Source organism: Pelodiscus sinensis, chromosome 4 (genome assembly GCF_049634645.1).
Source record: "Pelodiscus sinensis isolate JC-2024 chromosome 4, ASM4963464v1, whole genome shotgun sequence".
Classification (NCBI taxonomy): Eukaryota; Metazoa; Chordata; order Testudines; family Trionychidae; genus Pelodiscus; species Pelodiscus sinensis.
In genome coordinates, this window is record NC_134714.1 from 67,135,633 (window position 1) to 67,158,118 (window position 22,486).

Below are 22,486 nucleotides of genomic sequence, written 5' to 3' on the forward strand. Positions count from 1 at the left end.
ATTCTATTGACTATGGATCTATGCACTAAACATCTCCTCAACAGCAATTAGTATGAAATAACCTTTTAAAACTAAGCATGCATTATGTTGATATTATCAAAACCGCCATGGAACACCAGTGGATCCAGATTAGGAAAGGACATGTGTTCACTGGGTTTGTTACAGTACTGCATTTTTTGCAGTTTCTTTTGATATTTTAAATAATTTGAGATCCACTTTAAAGCAAGATATCAACAAGGAAATCTGCTTGGAAATCTTTCACATACATCCTCCTCAAATGTACACTTACTTGAGGTCACATATGACTGCATACACCCGGCCCAATTTCTCCTGGCTGTAACCCTGGAAGTTAAACTTGTCATTCTTGTCCAGGTACTCTGGCAGCACTTCCAGCAGGGTCTCTGTGATGATGGTAATTACATGTTGCTCTTCAATAAGATGGCGTGCCTGTATGGGAAATGGTATTTCAACAACATGAATCTGTCTGGGTGCAAGAATAGGCAGACACTCTCTCTGCTCCTATTAATTCATCATTTGGATGTTTGACACTTGTGGAAAAGCAGCTTATAGTTCACTAAATAGTCTCTTGTGCTGTGTGTCAGCTGAGCTACACTTGCAGTAAAGAGGATGGTGTCTAAAAATGCATAATGCCATACCACATTTTTGACTCCCTAGTACCGGATGCAATGCCAGGACCTGAACTATGAGACACTAAGTAAAAAAGACCATCTTTAGCATTTGACCAACTTTTATAACCTTCTCTTTAGAGAGGTAAGATTTTCTTCTGTGGGGGACAGTCACCCAGTACAAGTCTCCTGTGATAAAAAGCTTGCCAAGGGACAAGACTGAGGCTGCTTTGTCCTACTGTATTAGCAATAATACCAGGTACTAGGGTTCCCCTCTGAAAAACGGATGGTTGTGAGCTGGCAGAGAGCATGGCCAGAGCAGGAAAGATGTGTGAATAAATCTCTGGTAGGTAAGTTAAAGCTGGTGTGAGAAAGCGCCTGAAAATCTTAAGGAAAAGGTATGACCACAACACTGACTGCCCTATGTGCAGGTGAATTCTCTGTCCTGCACAGGTGTAATCCCTCCCTGTGCAAGCACTGTTGTAGTTAGCTCATTTTCCATATGCCTGACTTGAAAGGCAAAAGTGCAACAGAAAGAAAACGTATGTGTCCTTTTTTACTTTATGATATATAAACTGGCATAAAAAAGTTTAACACGCACAGACCATCATTAATTTTTACTTTACAAAAGTTATAAACATCAAATTTTCTCCCCTCCTTGCTTTTTTGGCTAGCGGAATAGAAGATTGGAGCAGGATCTCTCTTTCCTCTGTTGAAGAGGGACAGGTGTCAACTCTTTTCACTTACAGCAGAGATTATCAAACTTCATTTCACTGTGACCTCCTCCTGGCAACAAAAATTACTTCACAACCCCAGGAATGGGGACTGAAGCCTGAGCTGAGCCTGCCCAAATCCCAGCACCCTAGGTGGGGGAGAGGGAGCAAAGCCTGATTCCAACCATTCTGAGGGTGGGAGCAAAGCTGAATCTCAACGCCTTTAGCCTCAGGCAACGGGCCTGTAACCTGAGCTTTGCCTCCTAGGGCTGAAGCCCTCGGGCTTTGGCCCTGGGCAGCGAGGCTTGGGCTTCAGCCATGAGCCCCAGGAAGTCTAAACCAGCCCTGGTAACCTCATTCAAAGAGGGTCCCAACCACTGACCTAGAGAGTTTAAATTTTGACAAACGTCCAAGTTACATAGATGCCCAAAACATTTAACAACAAGCTGAACAAAAATAATTAATCTCAATTGATCATACTTTACTTCCTTACTAAAGTAGTGGCAGTGACAATCTACTAGCTGCCCAGTCATCTATAAAGTCTTCCTTGAAATGCAAAGTAGAAGAGATCTGAATTTCTAATATAAAACACAAGCAGGATCCCCACACAGATTCCTCCCCTGTCCTAGAGCTTCTTTTTCCCCCTCTTCAGGGAAAAGGCTGCCTTACTATTTACATGAAAAGGTAATCTTAAGCAGCAGACTAACCGAAATTTAACTGATGGATGATAGAATGACCTTGAACAGAATTCCATTTACTTGCATTCCTTCTCATTTCAGTGATAAACTTCAGACAAAACAACTATTTACCCTTTTATATTAGCAGAATTCTAAATATCTTTTTTGCTTTGACCACAGATGCATGGAAACTACCTACAATCAGTAGTGTACAGATATGGTATACATGATAAACTACTTTACAATCATGATAGCTTTACTGAGGTGCTGGCTATACATACCAGAGTGGGTACAGTGAACATCTGAACTGAGAGTGCAGTCACTGAGATACTTCTATCATGGTCATCACTGATATATTCTTTTTGCAATGGCTTGTAATACTGTGAAAATGGGAACATTGGGAAAAATGATTAACAAGTAAAGCCAAAACAAAACAAAAACATTTAATTTGATTTACTTTTCACTTGGAAAAAGTTAAAATAGATATCTTTATAATGTCCCAACAGCTCCAGATCAACACACATGAATTGCACAAAGCCCCATATCTAGCAAAGCAGTTAATGCAGTCAAGTTTACACATGAATAGTACCACTGATTCTTTAAGTTAAGCACATGTTTAAATGATTTGCTGGATGGAACCTAATTCCTTTATTTCCCCACATTTCCATCCTTCTCCAATAAGGGAAGTAAGATACACACAAGCACAAAATCTGCTCTTAGCAATTGAAATTGCAAGAATCATAAAATAGGTCTTTATCCCCTCCATAGAATAGAATACAGACTGTTCTGTTGAAAAGTTGTCACCAAAAGATCCAGGCTAACATGGCTATCCCTCTGATACAGATTCAAAGTAATTCTTTCCCTTCCATGTGTACTCCATAAAGGAATACTGAGCAGCACTCACATTTTTGACTAGTAATAAGTTGATTATCTCACGTAATAGGGAAAAACGTTCTGCTAGCCCTTACATCACGTCCATTTCTCAAATAGTCATCTTTAAAAAACAGATAATCTCCAGTTTACCCACTGTTTCAATGGTAGCAGAAATCCAGTACCATGTATTAAAACAATAGACACCATGCTTGTCACTGTGGCATCTATACCTCCACATCTGAAGTTGGGAATGAATCAGTGACCTTGAAGTTTCATACGATTTTGGCTGAGCTAGGAGGATTGCTATATGCTCTACGTTGAAATTTCATTAGTTTACAATCAATATAATTCTCAATCACTTGAAAATTAATCCCAGAATGGCAAGCTTAAGGCTTTTAGCCAAAATTTTAGATTAGAAAAAGATTGTTGGTGCTCTGAGACAAACTGTCTAGCACACATCTCAATTACAGTTTACATTTTTATGTGTGTGTTTTGATGTTTGCATTATACTATTTAAATGTTTAAGTGGATACAGTATTGCATCTCAGACAGTGCAGCAAATTTTTTCAAGGCTCAAGAATGAAGAGCAGCTCTGTGCTGGAGCCAGGACTTTGCTGCTACAATGTGATAAAAGGGGAAAGCTGCTAGAGGGTCAGTGCTGCCTTTGTTTACTTAAAGGATCCACAGCAATGGAGCCTCATGGCTTCCATTGGCTCTGGTTCACTATTTCCAGCCAATAGGAGCTATAGGAAGCAATGGACAGCCCACCGCGTCCTGTGACTCCCCTTGACTTGGAAACAGAACCGGAGTCCATGGCTACAGACCCTTTAGATCAGTAGTCTCCAACCTTTTTATGCCCAAGATAACTTTTTAAATGTCATAACAAGCCAAGATCTACTGCCCTATTCTTCCCCCAAGACCCCACTCCTTCCTTGAAGACCCGCCCGCTCTGTTCTTCTCCTCTTCATCCCTTGCTATCCCCAGCCCTCATACACTCTCAGAGTACGGCTACACTGCCGCTTTCCCCCCTCCCCTCCCTCTCCGATTCTTCTGTAGTTAGAGGGTTTTCCAACATCTGGCCTGTCCAGACTGGGCCAAATGTCAGGAAAAAAAAACCCTTCTTTCGGAAGCCCCCTTATTCCTCATGGAATGAAGAATACAAGGGTTACCAAAAGAGCATGTTTGCTCTTCCGCTAAAAAAAGTGGAAGAACAAACACGTCCCTGGACGCGGAAGAGTTTTTAAGGGATATCTCTGGAATCCTGGAAAAAAACTCCTGCAATCTAGCCATACATCCTGTCTCAATCCAGTGTGGGTATGGGGTCTGAGGTAGGAATGAGGGATTTGGGTGTGGGAAGGGGTGAGAAGTGCAAGTTCTGGGAGGGAATTTGGATGCAGGAGGAGGAGGAGAAGGGGATGCTGGCTTGGGGAGGGAGCTCCAGGCTGGGGAGTGTTGGGGTCAGGTGGAGGGTTGGGGCACTGAGCAAGCCACAGGCTTGTGGATGTGAAGGTGCAGGACTTTGGGTTGGGGTATAAGAGGAGCTCAGGGCAGGGAGGTTGGGAGTATGATGGGCTCAGGACACAGATTTGTAGAGCGTGGATGGTAAAGAAGTGTTGTGGCAGAAGACTGAGGATGTGGGGGTTCAGGAGTTTGGGGATGAGAGAGGCTCAGGACAGGGGGTTCCAGGAGTGTTTTGATAATGTGGCCATATGGGGGCTCGGCCCCAATTGGGGGTTTGTTGGCCAGGCTTCATTTTTAAATAAAATATTACGTCAAACACAAAAAGTTTCAGCATTGTCTTCATTTATGAGAAGGGCAGGGAACCTGTTTTGAGTCAGGGGTCGCTGACCCATAGGAAAGTCAGCTGGGGCCACACAAGTGAGATGCAAAAAGAACAACTCCTCCAAAATGCCAACAAGCCTCACTAATGTGGCCCCAACTGTGCTTGTGGTAGCAAGGTACATGGTACTTGGGAAGGGTGTTATTTGGTACTGGGGCAGGGTGCCAGTGAGGACAGGGTTCTGCAGCAGGGGACAAGGTACCAGTGGGAACAGGGAGTCCCCAGTACGTGCTTTCCCCCGGGACTCCTACCCTCTCTTCCCCCGCAGAGGAGGGACGCTCCAGTGAGCACCTTCGCTGGGGACTCTAACCCCCTCCACTACCCTTCCCCCCCAGGAGGGAAGCCCCTGAGCACTTCTTCTACACCTTCTTCCCCTTCTCTCCTCCCCCCCGCCCCTGTGCAGCAAGTCCCTGGCGTGCCACAGACCTGGGTTGTGGTGCCGCACTGGCTGTTTGGGGGAGGGGGAACAGCCAGCACACTTCCTGAAACCCCAGAAGTGGTGCGCAGCTACCGGACTTCCTTCCATCCTGAGGGAAGCCGGCACTACTTCCATTGTTGCTGGAGGTAGATAGTAGGGCTTCTTGGGGGTGAGGGGAAATGGGGGGGGACCCAAACACCTCGCGATTGACTGGTCGAGCCCTCCCTATCGACGGGTTGGTGATCGACAGGTTGGTGACCACAGCTTAGATAAAGTGGCACAGGTTTCCCAAAGTTGGCCTGCAGCCCACTTTCAGAAATACTCTGATAAAGAATAAGTTACACATGTATCTCGATAAGGTTTTGTTAAACATTATTTAAAATCCTGCATTTCAAATTGAGAACATCTACACTGTATTTCTGTACAAACTGCAAGTTACCTTATAATTGATATCAGTACTGATGTGGGAAAAAAGAAAGCTTTCTGAAATTAGGTCTGTGAACATGTAAAATATTTATAAAGGACCATCAGTAGATGGTTTTATGGGATTATCAAGTAAATATACATTTAAAGAGGGCATAAACATAAGGGCTGTGTCTACACTGGCATGAATTTCCGGAAATGCTTAAAACAGAATAGTTTTCGTTATAAGTATTTCCGGAAAAGAGCGTCTACATTGGCCACAGATGCTTTTCTGGAAAAGCCCTTTTTCCGGAAAAGCATCTGTGGCCAATGTAGACGGGCTTTTCCGGAAAAGAGCCCCGATCGTCATTTTCGCTATCGGGGCTTTTTTCTGGAAAAGACTACTGGGCTGTCTACACCGGCCCTTTTCCGGAACAGTGTTCCGGAATAAGGACTTATGCCCGAGCGGGAGCAGCGTAGCTTTTCCGGAATAGCGGCTGATTTTGTACAGTAGAGCGTCACTGCTTTTCCGGAAATTCAAGGGCCAGTGTAGACAGCTCGCAGCTTATTCCGGAAAAGCGGCTGATTTTCCGGAATAAGTGGCTCAGTGTAGACACAGCCAAGATGTACTCTGAAAAACATGTACTCTGAAAAACCATTTCATTTTCTCATAAATATCTTCCTCGATATATTTTAAAAGTTAAAATATATTGTCAATTATAAAGGTAAAATACATGGAAGCACAAACAAGAAGATTTAGGAATGATAACCAATACAAGATTTCATCCATAATTTTTGTTCTCCAGTTTTTTCGTGGTGAAATCACTTGTTTAAAATGTCTCACAATATGTAAGAAAATATAAACATCTAATTACCTTCACAAATTCAACAGCAAAAAGTTTTTTGTACTCCATTTCCATGAAAAAACTGCTGAAGATAAGTTCATGAAGGATCTTCCTTGCCCCTATGAAAATAATAATATGTTTTACTTACACTCCACTAAACTTTTTGGTTTTGTACAGGAAAGGAGCAGGTAGAAGAAGAAAGAAATTCCAAGTAATTAGAAGTAGTAAGAATTTATGTATATATACACATATAATCAACCCATTGGCAAATTGCCTTTCTATTATTCATTTTAGCAACATTAATTAAGCATATGGTAGATACAGGAACCCACTTGTCGACCCGGTAAGCTCAACTTCCTTTTAACTTTTACACTGTGGCTCCTTGGCTTTCAAGGAGCAGTCTACATGCAATTTTTGTACCAATTATGACTATATATAATTAAAAATAAGCCAATATGTTATAAGCACCTATATACCTGTGTAACTGCATCCACACAACAGGATTACAACTATATTAGTTTTTAACAAATAGTTCAATCAGTATAAGAATTTATATGCAGACAAGCTCTAAAAACCAGACTCAACCAAGACAGGTGTGTTACTCTTAAACAGTGAAGTCAAGAAAGCTTAACAAGTCCTCTTGGACATTTTGCAATTTTACTGAGTTTGGAAACAGGAGGCATGTTTTAGTTCTGTAGGGTTTGCTTCTCCATTTGTGTAGTTTCTGATAGTCTTGCTCTGGGCTCTCAAATCCTTTATGCCGTCATGTGTACTATTCTCTTCTCAGATAGATACTTTCTATTCTGGTTATTTTGTATAGAATATTCTACCATTCTCTGTAATGTAGGTGTATCTTCCTTTTGCCCTTCACTTAGCCATTATAGTATGTATATAAAGAGTAATACTTATGGCACTGTATTTGAAATATTACCAGACCTTCCATTTTGTAACATTTTACATTTGAAAGCTGAGAATAGGTTTTCAGAGTCACATTACATTCCCAGAATAGATCCTCCACAATATGCAAATTTGAAAGGAATGCATAGGAGGCAGACAAGCACCAAAAACATCAATCTTTCTGAAACTTCAGCTATCATAGAATTAAGAGCTAAAATTAAAAAGAGTTAACTTTATATTACCATGGTTTCAACTTCGGGGCAATTATTTAAGTTAGTAAATTTCACAAATATATTAAAGTGGATTTCCACTTGTGTGCAGATTGACTTACATAAACCCACCTTTATGAAGTTTTGCATCCCAAAGCATCAACATGCTTATGAAGCAGGGCTTTTCAGAGCCAGCTTCCTCTTCGAGGCATATTTGACAGAAGATCTGGCGGAAGTCACCTATAGAGAGAAGTACATTAGTTTGTGAGTTGTCACTAAATAATCAAGGGGTCCACTCAACAAAACACAAAAGTCTGTTTAAGAGATAATTTCATACAAAAGTTGCTTCTGGATTCTGATCTTAAAAACAAAATCATAGCTCACCAACTAACCTTAATACTTCTACACAAGTATGATCTCAGCATAACTTGTTGCTCTGCAGAATAACTTCCCTAATTTTTATAGAATAGAATTACTTATGACAGACTCCACCGGACTGTGGAGGGCTGATGTTTCACTTGCAAGGGGGTCAAGGCAGCCTTGCATAGCAAATTCTAGATAAGATCTGAACACAGTTGGGCAGGCCAGGTTGGGATGTGACTTGATCTATTCCAGCCTCTACCCAGGGTACTCTTTAGGGATGTGAAAGTGTAATCATATACCTGGTTAACAGATAAGCCTGGGCTCACTGGTGAACGTTCACGGTTACACGCAGACTCCTGGTACACGCACACTGGCTACCAAGGAACCGCCCCCCCCCCCCCACGCTATTACCTCCATATCAAAGGAGGCAGCATTCCAGGGAGCAGTCAGGAGCTGGTATGAGTGGGAAACTGGCTTGTGCATACTGGCTCCCCAGGCCTGCCGCCCCACGTGTAACCAGGTAGCCACTGAATTTTTCAGCTGTTACACTATTACTTAATTAAATACATTTAACATCCCTAGTACTCATACAACAGTGGGTTTCATAGGCTTTGTGTAAGATTCCAAAATGCAATCTTTTATTTCTTTAAAGCTACTGACAAACAAATTATTTTCAGAAGTGTTCTTTGAGATGAATGTATGAGAGCCTTTTTTCAAAAGGCAGAAAAACACTGGTGAAAGAAGAACTTGGTTATTTAATTAAGAAATGAGCCCTTACATTAGAGATTTCTTATGTGCAATCATGAAGCAAAAAGCTTTTGGTGATTTGAAGCAACTTAATAAGGACTAAACACAGCACCCATTTCTCAAAGAAGAGAAAGAGGCCTGAGAATGGATTTATTGTTTTATTTTCTAAATTTGGAAAAATAACAAGTCTGGAGTGGACCTGTGAGAGTCTCTTGTTAATACAGTCAGCCTGTGGACCTCAGAGATGAGAATCTAACCATTGTCCTTTTGAAAAATCTTGAAAAGAAACCCATTATTAGGACTGCAGACTTCTACTTCTGCAGCAAGTCACTTTAAAGATCACTTCTCCACATACACTTCATGTAAAAGTGAAGTTTGGAACTTTTCCCAAAGAATCATGTTGCTCAACTACTGCAAAATCCTTAGACAACTCAGTCCATCATAGTGCAATAATGGTGAACAGAAATTGATTATATTGGCGGAGGGATGTTTTACAAATCCACCACTAGTTCTATGTAAAGCATCACACAGACAGGAAAGTCACCTAAACAGTCTTCGTGAAATGAATGGGTGGGGAGAAATGACACCATAACAGTTTGACAGGTAATGTGATGAAAAGATAGACCTATTGATGAGCGATTCCTTGTTGCCAAGTATGATCATCTTCCATGGGAGTTGTGGACCCTCAGGTGGCTGATAAGGCCGATCTTCGAACCACAAAGTTCTATTATAATGAAGACAGATGTTTCCAGGTACAGCAGGAAGCTGATGACCATGACTAGAAGCCAATCTCCCCTTTCCCCTGAGCTTCTTCTCTTCCTCAGGTTGTCAGCGGGCAAATTCAAAATGCAGGGAGCCATTTCGTAGGACTTGTCTCCATTTTGAGTGATTCTGGGTGAGTGTCTCCCAAATGTCAGTGTCAATGTTGCACTTGAAGTTATCCTTTAGCAAGTCCTCATAATACTTCCATTGTCCTCCCACATTACAATATCCTTCTTCCAGCTGAGAAAATAAGATCTGTTTTGGGAAGCGATGGTCTGCCATCCAAACAATTTGACCAGTCCAGTAAAGTTGCTGATGGATGATCATTGCTTCAATAATGGTGGCCTTTGCTTCTTCTAGAACCCTGATGTTAGTGTGCCTGTCTTACCATTTGATCTTCAAGATCTTGCAGAGGCAGCGTTGGTGATACCTCTCAAGGATTTTCAAGTGAAGTTTGTAGACTGTCCAGGTTTCTGACCAATACAATAGTGTTGGAAGAACGACGGCTTGATAGACAAGAAGCTTGGTGTCTGTTTGAATTTTGTGCTCTTCAAAAATCCTGTGCCATAAATGAGCAAAGGCTGTACTGGCACAGCTCAGACGATGTTGGATTTCTACATCAATATCAACTTTGGATGACAGTCAACTTCCAAAGTAGGGAAAATGATTGACATTCTCTAGTGATTCTGAGTTGATTTTAACAGATGGGGCATAGTATCTCATTTGGAGAGGGTTGATGGAGCACTTTGGTCTTCTTGATGTTGAGGGTAAAACCAACACATGCATAAGCATCAGCAAACACATTCAAGATAAGTTGAAGATCTCTCTCAGAGTGGGCAAAAAAGGCATTATCAGCATACTGAAGTTTCATGACAGATATGGTGGAAATCTTACTCTTTGCTTTCAGCCTGTTAAGCCTAAACAGTTTTCCATCCATTCTGCAGATTATTTCAACACCAGTTGGGAACTTCCCAGTAATTAGGTAAAAGTGGATAGCAATAAAGACTGTGAACATAGTTGGGGTGATGATATAGCCCTGTTTTATTCCTTGATAGATATATTATTGCGGGGGAGAAGGAAGAAATGGATAATTTATTTTAAGGGAAGAAAAAAGTGGGAGTATTTTAAACATGTATTGCTGCCCAAGAGACATTTTTTAAAGGCATTTATTGCTCAAGTTTTGGCAGCCCATTACTGGAACAAAGTAAATGATATGCTTACTTGAATAGCTCATGAGTTTGTTCAACCAGGAACCAAGGCGCAAGGCAAATTTCTGATGAGCCATAACATCAGCATGCAGAACCTCCACGTGAAGCGGCCGTTGGGAGACATTCTCAGAGTGCCTCTATAAGAGAAGTAAAAACAAGAAAACAAAGCTTGAAGGAGAGAAGACCTAGAAGTTCTCATTCTTCCTAGCCTTTTCACGTGCCCTCCTCTTGTTTAAGCAATTTTTTTTTTTTTTTTTTTGCTGCAGACACTTAATGCAGCTGGCTCCTGATTTCTAACTTGGCCAAAGATGGTAGGATAAATTCAAAACCATGAGATTGAAAGGAAGATTATTTAAAAACCTGCATATATAAGTTGAACTCCTCTAATCCAGACTTCCCTAGTCTTGTAACACCCTGGTTCAGCATCATTGGTGTCCCCCTGGATGCTCCAAGTGGGGAAAAACCAGTAGGCTGGGGCTAGGATTGTTGCTGAACTAGGAAAGACCGGAGCCCCATGGAGTGTGTGAAATCCCTGATCAGCCAGTGTCTGGAGCAGCCAAAGTGCAGCGTCCCAGGCAAGAGTAGCAAAGCTCTGGGAAGGGAGATGGGGTGAGAGCAACCCTGGCGGCTGAGCAAAAGCCCTAGCACAAACAGCAGCTGAGCCCCAGGGGCTGGTGGTTGGGAGTAGAGGGGCAAGCACTGACTTCCTCTGGGCCAGCAAATTCCCTGGTTGGGGATTGGTCAGGTCCCAAAAGTGCCAGACCAGGGAGCTTCAGCTTATTAAATTATAAAGATTACATAACAAAAATACAGACAAATTGAATGAGGTAATAGCTTTTTGTCAGGACCAAATTGTATTGTTGAAAGAGATAAGATTTTGTGCTTTCATACACCCTTTCTAATATCCTGGGACCAACACCGCTACAACATCCCTGCAAATAATAAAAGTACATTAAAAAAAATACAAAGAGCACCAAAAATTAAGTGAGGAATAAAAATTTGAGGAAGTTACCTTGATGTCTTCCTTTGCTTCCTGACACGATACATACGATCCCTCTTTAACAGCCCTACGACCCTATTTAAACCATAAAATATTAAATGAGAGATTACTATTGAAAAAAACAACAATTAAAAATTAAATTAAAAGATGACATTTCAGCCAGGTCCCTGTTAAGTGACATTATTCAAAATAAGCAGGCAGCACAAAGTAGGTATAGGTAACAGGTGTCTGAACTCCAATTAATTTTATATAAAAATTACTATAAAAAACAACTCATGCAAAATTGATAGCTAGAGATACAACAATTAAATAGATGGAATTATTAAGTAATTGTTTCTCATGCAACTAATTCATGGAAACCAAAATTAAAAGATGGAATTAATGATACAGGCTATTCATGGGGACTATCTTAAGGGATATGACTCTCACTATTTTAGTGACAGGAGTTCTTCTAATGCACTAGGTAATGCCTCAAAATCAACAATTTTCTTCTTCAAAATAAAGAAAATATTTAAGTAACTAACAATCAACACATAAAATAAGTATATAAAAATGACAAGACTAAAACACAACTTAATCAGCAATGAACAGACAAATGAATTAAGCAAATGAATATTAAAGTATTAATACTTAAATCAATTTGTAATTATTTAAGTAATTCTAAAATGTAAGAAAAATCACAACAAAAACTGTTTAGATATTGTCAAACTACTATAATAGAAGAATAGCTATGAAAATCAAGGCATTAAATATATCAATGGGTATTAGGGATGTAAATGATTAAGTAAATTGCTCCAGTACAAGCTGGAGCAGCTCCCCACCTGCCCGAGGCAGGGGGCTACTCCAGCCCCACAGAACCCATCACAGGCAGGGGCTGCTCCAAACTGGAGTATCTGCTGTCCTTAGCACCCCACAGTCCCCACTCCCACCGCTAGAGTACCCCCCTCTCAAAGCAACTTGTGGCCAGGTGAGAAGCACCTCTCTGTGGCTGCTGCCGCTCCAGCAGACTCAGCTCTGGGAGGAGTGCATGTCCTACAGCTGGGGAAGGTCCAGCTTCATTTGCCTCCTGCACTCCTCAGCTAGATTGAGGAATGGAGCAAACTGTGCACTTTCGTCTCACTTTCTGAGGAAGGGGAACAACCTTGCTATAAGTTACAAGAGGAAGCTGCATACCAAATTTGGTGGCCCTCGCTCTTACCATTTAGGAGGAGTTCTTGAACAAACAGACGTGTAGAAAGACAAGCTTGCTCACTCAGACAAACTCTCTCAAATATATAGTAGACTGAATAGGATTGGTTCCAGTACTGACCCCTGGGGGGCAACATTAGTTACTTCTCTCCATTATCAAAATATTTATTCCTATCCTCTGTTTCGTATCTTTTAACCACTTATCAATCCACAAAAGGACCTTCCTTCTTATCCCATGACAGCATATTCTGCTTTATCCTAAGTGGAGCACAAGATCGGATACAAGAGGCGAATAGCTTAATCATTCAGCAATTACAACCATAGTGTGATTAAATAGAATATCCTTGGGAGGCAGGGGAGCGATGGGGAGGAAGGAGAGGAAACACCAAAGAAACCTACCAGAATAGCATTTAACTTCAAAAAGGGGAAACTGCACAAAAAATGAGGAGGTAAGGTAAAATTAAAAATAAAAGTCACAGGAGTGAAATGTGAAGGAGTTATTTTAAAAATATCCTAGAGAATGAAAAAGTATGAATCCAAAACTTTACAAAAATAGTACCAAAAAAATCCCACCATGGCTAAACAACAATATAAGAGAAGTGGTTGGAGGCAAAAAGGTATCCTAAATAAAATATTGATATGGAAAACAGAACATAGCTGTTACACTTATCTTGCCTGAAGTGAAATATAATTAGCCAGAAAAAAAAGAATATGAAATCAACTATCAAGAGACACAAATTAAGAGCAATTTTTTAAAAATAAGTCAGTAGAAGTAGAAAGCCTCTAAACAATAAATGGGGACCCTGGATAATCAAGGAGCATTTCAGGAAGACAAGACCCAGATAGAGAAACTAAATTAATTCTATGCATCAGACTTCACTGAAAACTATATGAAGAAGATTCCCACACCTGAACCATTCTTTTAGATGATGCAGTCAGGGGCCTCTCTGCCCATGCTTTATGAAAATGGGCTTATGAATATGAATATTCATAACTCAAAGACAATTTAGGCAAAATGCATCAAGTAATATATCATTTTTAAGGTTACGATCTGCTGAATGTGTATGTTCTATTTTTATCCATACAAAAAATCCTCATCATTCGTGGTGGCTGTGTTACTGGCACCACTGAGCATGGCAAAATTTGTGAATACTGGGGGCTGTGGCTCCCACCCCTATGGCGAGCTCCCCACAGCTCCCAAACTCACTGAGGGGAACTTACTGCAACCACTGGGAGCTGCAGTGAGATACCCTCAGCTTCCAGGCCTCCTGAACTCACCGAGGCTTCCAGCAGAGAGTCTTCGTAAAAGATTGTTTGCGTGTGAAAGTAGTATGTGTGTGTTGAGATAAAGGTGCAAAGGTTATTGCTCAAAACCAGATGGCCGAAGGAGGGGTGAGCGTAGGCAAAAACTAGACGACCTGGTGTCAAAGAAAAACCATCCACAACCATCGATGTGTGTACCCTTACTCACAAGATGATTGGATATTGACAGATTGACAGCCTTAAAGCGGAGCTAGCACCCCTGAAAGACGACTGATTACAGGATGAGCTTTGGAAAATGTTTTGGGAACACTGACACCAAAAAGATAACACTCCGGTCACAGGCTGACACAGCGAAATCCATAGACTTCAACTGAGAAAAGGATTATAAAAGCAGAGTGCTTTGCTATCGAACTTTGGGTTCGTTTTGCCACTAACTCCAGGAGCATCAGATTGATCGACCGACAGAGCCCAGCTCCCCCTCTGTGATCAATCTGGCTGGCCACTAGATTGATCCAGACTCTGGACTGGTAACTATATCATCATCTGGTGGGACTGTGTGTGTGTATGGTATTTGTGTGTGAAAGATTGAAAAGCATATGCAACTGTTGTAGTCTCAATAAATGTGGCGTACTGCCTTTTCCCTTATAAAAGATCTCACATGCTGTGTTTAAGCATAACAAGAGTGCTCTATTTCGAAATAAGTGCTGTGTAGATGCTCCCAATTTCGACACAAGCTATTTTGAAATAAGCTATGCAATTGACATAGCTCAATTTTTGTAGCAGTGTAGGTGCACCTTAAGAAGCATTTCTTTATTTCTGCCTTTATGCCTCTTGAAGGTAAGATAATATTCACATAGTTATAAAGATCTGTTAACTCACAGCGTAGGGAAAAGGATAATAAAGCCAATTAAAACATCTCAGCATTTAGCTGATGGTAACTTGGCCTAAAAATGAGGCCTGTGTTAGGCTTTAAATACAATAATACATTATTCAAGTATGAGCGCTCTCACTGCATATCACCTTATAACGTCTCAGGAAAAGAATAGTAAAATTGCATAAATATGAGCCAAAAAAATCAGACCCTTTGTCCCATCTCTTGTGTGGTACATAAAGTCCATTTAATATAGTGCGCTAGGACCTCAGAGATAGAAATCTACTTGGTACAAATAACCAGTCTCTGGACAACCTTACCAACTTGAATTAAAATATCAAGTTAAAAACAAACAAACAATGCATTGGCATTATCATGTAAGACAGGAACAAATGGGTGCAACAAAATAGAAGAACTGGACTTCTGCAAATTATTTCATCCAGAAGCAGTGTCAGTTTTCATCCTAGCAGAAAGCAAACTCATCCTGAACTCTCTTCTTCCAAATCAGATCCTTTGCCTGAATAATTGATTTCTTAAGAGTATGTCTACACTACTATGGTAAGTCCGCCTAAGATACAATTCTCCATATTTAGCATAACTGGAATTGTCAAAGCCTAGGTCGACTTACTGCAGTGTCTATATCACTCGGCATGGAAAGGAGAACCACTCCCATTGACTTACCTTATTCTTCTTGTTCTGGTGGAGTCAACCAGAGAGAGGCCTGTCATTGATTTAGTGGGTGTTCACCAGGCCCGCTAAATTGACTCCCACTGATTGATCACAGCAGTGTTGCTCTCTATTAAGTGTAGACATTTTCTTAATCAGACGGCAGGAATATTTAGAGAGCAATATGCTTAGCAGCTCTCTCAATGGAGTCTGGAGCAACAGTGACATGAAGGGTCTAGTCAAGGGCTGGGCTAGGCTAGAGGCTGTCAGCGAGCCAAATCTGGCCCACCTAGGAGTTTCACTTGGCCCACAGCAGCTCTCATTCCATCCCCTAATGCATTTCCTGGGAAATGCACAAGCCCTTTCAATGCCTTCCCAGAAGCTACCAGGTAATGCATTAGCAGTGGGCCAGGGGCTGCAAGCTCTTTCAACTGCTTCTATTTAAAAGGGCTTGTGCCTTCCCCACAGCTGCTAAGGCACAAGCTCTTTAAACAGAAGCAGCTGAAAGAGCTCACAGCTCCTGGCCCTGCTGCTAATGCATTGCCTGTGAGCCACCAGGGAAGCACAAGTTCTTTCAATGCCCACTATTTAAAGGGCTTGTGCCTTCCCAGCAGCTGCCAGGCAACACGTTAGCAACAGGGCCAGGAGCTCCAAGCCCTTTCCATTGCTTCTATTTAAAGGGCTTGCACCTGCCAGGAAGCTGCTACCACATTGCCTGGCAGCCACCTGGAAGGCGTAAGCCCTTTAAATAGCAGGAGTTGAAAGGGCTTGTAGATATGGCCCTGCTGCTAACGCGTTTTCTGGGAGCTGCTGGGGGAGACATGAACCCTTTCAACTCCTGCTATTTGAAGGCCCTGCTCTTTCTGTGGCAAACAGTGACCACTTTGGAAATTTGTGAATTCCCCTTCCCTCCCAAAAAATAAATTATTGCCCATCCTTGGTCTAGTCCCAAATCCCAGAGAAAATAAATTACAAGAATGGGCTCTAACATGGCCCTTCCACATTGTAGAATTTGATACAAAATGGAAAGCAAGCAAGCAACAAGTTGCTGTAAATATACTGCCATTTAAGCAAACTAGTTTTCCCTGTTACATTTTGAGTAGTAAATGCCACAATTCCTAGTGCACTGTTAAAAGGATACTCCAGTAAGGTTAGACCTAATATTTAGGTTTATCATTAGAAATAACCTTGTATATACACTAAGAGAAAAAAAAGTAGTACTAATTTTTAAAATTATTATGGAACCATTTTTGGAAAACAATCTTCTGTTGTATATGCAGCTCAAGCAACATAGCACTGTGTTAGTATGTGGGAAGCTGAAAGTGAGACAAGACAAACTAATTTTTTCATCACCCAAAAAAATCAAATATTGAAAATAAACAGCACTAATTGTAAAAAGTTTAAAAAAAAATCTTCCTGTATTAATAAGGGCCTCTGTGTACCTATATATATAAAATATTTGCTAACATGAATGCATGAGCACCCTTCATAATTTTATGATGCATACAGAAGGCTCCTAAGTAGCTTTGAACAAATAATTAGGGATGTACAGCATTGTTGTTAGAAAAAGAAAGTGTAAGTGTCAGCATCAGCTTCCCCATGGAATTTCCCTGGTTTTAATCACTTGCATCAAAACAGAGTATTAGAGGACAGAAAATGAACCAGCAAAATAGTAAGTGTTTGCACAACATAACTTACTATTCTGAGCAAATACTACAGAATATGCAAAAATATCTTATATTTTTATTTTAGTGGTACATCTGAAATATGTAATTTTCTCATCCAAGAAGTGCAAATCAGAGAAGATAAACCAATCTTTATAACAAAGTTAGAGAAAGCTGACAGTGTTAATGATCAACTTTCATCTGTTAATCTCAGATAAGAAATCAGTGGCTTCTCCCCTCCTCTGGACCCTGGTTTATGTTTTGACCAACAAATTAGCATGATAGGAGAACTAGATCACCTTTTAAATATATTCTTATTCCATGCAACGACCAATTAACAATTAGATTGCAGTATCTCCCATTGTCTCCTTCCAAGTGTCAACATCCCATCAACAGTTACTATAATCAGAGAAAGAGAAAGAATATACAGAAGCAGCGCATAATCCTTAAAAAGAGAATTTCTATTGCAAATAGAGTGCACTGACCTCTTTATCTATGGCGGTAGTGTGCAACTGGGCTTCCCCAAGCTCACAACCAAGCGCTCTCTGTAGACTGTAGATGACGTGATCGTAAGAATGATGTTCATCATTGAAAAGGACACAGTAGTAGTGATCTGTCTTCTCTCTAGTGGAGAGAAGCCAGCATTTCATTAGATGAACAAAAAGAAAATGAAAATAATCTCCTACCCAGATGTTGGCTACAAATAATTTGTAAATTCTTGGAAGAAAGTATCAAATATAACCAAATTAACTCAGTTTTCCTCTAGAATTAATCAACTGCAGGTTCTGAAAAAAGGCAAGCAGTTCCACCTCTCATTTAGACAAGAACGAATCATGAAAACCTGGATTAACCACTTATTACCAGAGAGGCATCACCATCTTCTTGGTAATTCAAAGTAGTAACATGTTTTGTGGAAATTTGAGACCAAGAGAGATCTATGACCATTCCAAATACATTCTAGTATTTCTTGCAGTTGATAACTTGAAGGTCAATATTTTTATACTAATGCCACCCAGGAATTTAGGAATTGGGGTTTCATTGCCACACCTACTAGCTCAAACTGAAGGTCAGTCCAGTGAAGTTTTAAGAACTGATAACAGATTTAGAGGGCACAGTAAACTGTCATTCTCTTACACGCGTAAGAAGTTTTGTACGTGCTTCCAGAAACAGTGTAGAATTACTGTGCAACTGATACCAGTTTAAGTACTAGTACCGGTATATGGATAAGACTCACGTATTTTAGCATTATGTAATGAAAACCAACCAAAAAATTCCCATCCTACCTCGCCCAACTTGTCTACTCAAAACACTAAGGCAGCCCAAGAACAAGGCATTTATGTCATCTGCAATCTGAAGCTGTTTCTCTTCTCCCTCTTGCGCTTAAGGATTCCATTCTGCTTTTGTTACCCATCAAATTAGTGGTCCCTTTCTTGGAGGAGGAGGATCTTTGCACCATTTCTAATATGCTTAATTGGACACTTATATATGCCAAACACTCCCTGAAGTGTTTTACTTTTATCGAGATTATATTCCAGGAACATTATAGTCCTATTTAAAAAGATTGGGGCATTAGCAAGTTTATATATGGTAGCAATAAACTTGGATGGAAGTTCTAACACTGCGAAATCATTGGTAATCTCCCTCACCTGGTCATAAGCACTGGAGGCAACTCTTTGTGTTCTTCCCAGACAGTCATATCTACAAGGTATTTTATCAAAGACGGGAACATCTTCTTAGCTTGTGCTATTAGCTCTTCATTTAACTGGCATTCAGACTTCTGTAAGAAGAGAGGACAAGATATTAATATAGAATACAGATATATAAAAATGGAAAAAAGACTTAGTAAAATAATACCTGATTACAGTATCCTTTCCAGAAAAAAATTATTTCCATATAAATCTATTTTAAAGAAACAAGTAGAGTAACAGCTGTTACCAACCAGTAAGTTCTATAAACTGGCATTTCTGATCTTCAACAGGTCCAGCTGGTGCAGGGCTGACAGGCTCCCTACCTGGCTACACATGGCTCCCTGGAAGTAGCAACATGCCATATGTCCGCTCCTACAACTAGCCCTTCCCCACACCAAACTCCATCCTTCTTAACCAGAACTTTTGACTTACAAGAACAACCCCCACCCATTCCTTCAATGTACCATATAACACACCTTTTACTGTACTGATGTTGATTATATGCAATGCAAAGCTTAAATCATATTACAGTTATGTGTGTGTCATTAAAAAGGTATATTGACTTCAGGAGTAATGGTAAATATATTGCCCTACAATACACTCTGCTATGTTCACTTGCTATGTTCACTTTACACTACAGGGAGCAAGACTAATGAAGTGGAGGCAAAAAAATGAGAACCTCACAGCCAGAAGAATACAAGAGCACAGCTCAGCTAAAGCCTCTTTGCAACACTGGGGAAAGTGAAATACATCACTTCCAATTTCTTGTTATCACTACCTGCAAGATTATTCACCAAATCAAACACATTATAGGTAAATTGTTAAATATACTAGTTAAGGAAAAAGCTTACAGAAAACATGTAAACATTTCTTATCTAAGCTAAGGCTGTGAAAAGCTTCATTAAATGGATTAGGAAACTCAGGTTACAAAAGTAAAAAGATGATAACATGTTCAGGGATTGCTATTCAGGCTTGGATTAGTCATCTATGATGTCTCATACTTTCAGTCTGATTGCACACTCTCCCAAAATGTTTGTAAGTCTCCCTTCCATGAGTTACTAGGTAACCAAATGTCCAGATACAACCATCAGTCACCAATCCATTTCACTGTCACCTGTTCCTGTGAAAAAAGGGATTGATTATGGGGGGGCGTAAATAATGAAGGATTACTAAACCTTCTGAATACATGGATGGAATCGCTTCTTATATTGATATCCACATTTAGAGATATAAATAGAAACACGTCAGATTTGTGACCTAGACACAAAGGCTGATATTTTAAAGGCAGTCTAGCATATCTGGACACATTTTCCACAAATTTTAAAGGTTGCACTAAATTGCTTGCAAATCTCATAATGCAGCGTTTCCCAAACTATGGGCGGTGGCCCAATACCGGGCTGCGGGAAAAAAATAACAGGCCTCAGGGTGGCTGCCAGGAGAGGAGCGGGGTGGGCTGGGAGGAGGTGTGTGTGGTTGTGTGTGGGGGGGGAACCGGCCGCCAAGAAGCAGGGTTGGGGGCAGCGGGGCTGTCCGACGGAGATGGGGGCGGGGGCGGGCGTGCGGCCTGTGGAAGCAGGGCTGGATGGGGGGGTGGGAACGGGGAGGGGCTGGCGGGGGGAGATCAGGAGGAGGAAGACGGAAGAACCAGCCTCCGGAAGGAGGGCTGGCCAGGGGATCGGGATGAGAAGCGGGGGAGAATCAGCCGCTTGGGAAGAGGTCGGGGGGAGCGGGGCTGGTTGGGGGAGATCGGCCGGGGGGACAACCAGCTGGCGGAAGTAGGGCTGGACGGGGGAGATTGGAGAAAGGATGGGGGGGTGAGAGGAAAAGCAAATTGGTTGGCAGGAAGCGGGACTGACCCAGGCACATGCAGACCCAGGCACACAAGTGAGTCCGGCCCAGGGGATTCCATTTTGCCTCCCCCTGACCAATACCTCCCTCAAATAGTTGTGATCTGCCTGGCTGGTAGACACAATCACGCAGCATGAGTACATCTACCAGACCAGAAGTTCACAGCTATGGACTGATACACCTAATAATAATAAAAAACTTACCTAATTTGAGAAAATACCGGACATATAAAACGTCCGGTATTTTCTCAATTTGTTTCCCGGACAGAACCCTCAAATACCGGACCGTCCAGTACAAAACCGGACAAATGGCAACCCTACCCCTCCTTGCACCCTCCCTCCTATCCAGCTACCCTGTCCCCAATCTGCTCCTGCTCCCACCTCCTGGAGTACCCATGCAGCGCTGGGTCCCCCAAGCCCTGGCTCATGCTGGGCGCAGGATGCAGCTCGGTGAAACACTGAAAATGTATTCATTTTTAATTCTTTTTTTTTTTTTAAATATGAGTTTATATTTTGGGGCTGCAAAAAACAGTATTGAAAATAAGGGTTCCAACTAAAGTAAAAAGTTTGGGAAACCCTGGTCTAGCCAGCTTTCTATCCATCTTACAGTCCATTTATCCAATCCATATTTCCTTAACTTGCTGGCAAGAATATTGTGGGTAACCGTATCAAAAGCTTTGCTAACGCTGGCACTGGGCGCTTTGGGAGGACCAGGAACAACTTATTTGACTATTCATCATTTGCTTAATGAATATGCAAATATGCAAATGAATGTTACAGGTCTTCCAAAAGCTTGTGAATGGATTTACTGGTCCCTGTGTCAAAGTCTGGGGACCCCTGTCATAATGTACATATTGCATTGGAAGGAAAGGAAAAAGAGTGGGGAGAAAAGAGAATTACCAAAACCAAGAGCTCAAATCTGGCTTCCATTCACATGGAAAAGTATATGGCTTGATCAAAATGGGTATAACATATTGGTGATATAATCAGATACAGTCAAGAACCATGACTTTGGAAACTCCTTAAGGCAGCATGCAGTTTCACTTAGCCCATAAGTGTGCAGAAGACATTAAAATAAGAAATCAAAATTATACAGTATTCATGTGGTGGGAAACCTGGAACAGAAATTTAACAGATGTAATGAACTGAAGTAGCCAATGGCTTCTACAGTTCCTAGAGACTTTTTCTGTCCTGATGAGCTTTAGAAGAGGAATTCCATAGAAGAGGAATTCCAAATAAAATCTGCCATCTAAAATATCTACAGATACGTTTGCAGATGATACCAAGCTGGGAGGGGTTGCGACTGCTCTGGAGGATAGGGTCATAATTCAAAATGATCTGGACAAATTGGAGAAATGGTCTGAGGTAAACAGGATGAAGTTTAATACAGGCAAATGCAAAGTGCTCCACTTAGGAAGGAACAATCAGTATCACTCATACAGAATGGGAAGCAACTGTCTAGGAAGGAGTACGGCAGAAAGGGATCTAGGGGTTATAGTGGACCACAAGCTGAATATGAGTCAGCAGTGTGACTCTGTTGCAAAAAAAGCAAACATGATTCTGGGATGCATTAACAGGTATGTTGTGAGCAAGACACGAGAAATCATTCTTCCGCTCTACTCTGCGCTGGTTAGGCCTCAGTTGGAGAATTGTGTCCAGTTCTGGGTACCGCATTTCAAGAAAGATGTGGAGAAATTGGAGAGGGTCCAGAGAAGAGCA

General features: G+C 41.2%; 1 protein-coding gene across 2 annotated transcripts in view; it reads right to left on the bottom strand.

Annotated features, from left to right (window-relative positions):
- Positions 1–22,486, bottom strand: part of UBR1 (ubiquitin protein ligase E3 component n-recognin 1) — a 128,174-nt gene that overhangs the window by 82,198 nt on the left and 23,490 nt on the right. For both annotated transcript variants that reach the window (XM_075927249.1, XM_006135407.4), the window contains exons 5-12: positions 18,879–19,009; positions 17,718–17,856; positions 11,593–11,655; positions 10,594–10,717; positions 7,633–7,740; positions 6,425–6,513; positions 2,298–2,396; positions 290–447 (exon numbers count right to left, since the gene is read on the bottom strand). In XM_075927249.1, the coding sequence (XP_075783364.1) occupies positions 290–447; positions 2,298–2,396; positions 6,425–6,513; positions 7,633–7,740; positions 10,594–10,717; positions 11,593–11,655; positions 17,718–17,856; positions 18,879–19,009 (911 nt within the window). The remainder of the gene's footprint in view (positions 1–289; positions 448–2,297; positions 2,397–6,424; positions 6,514–7,632; positions 7,741–10,593; positions 10,718–11,592; positions 11,656–17,717; positions 17,857–18,878; positions 19,010–22,486) is intronic.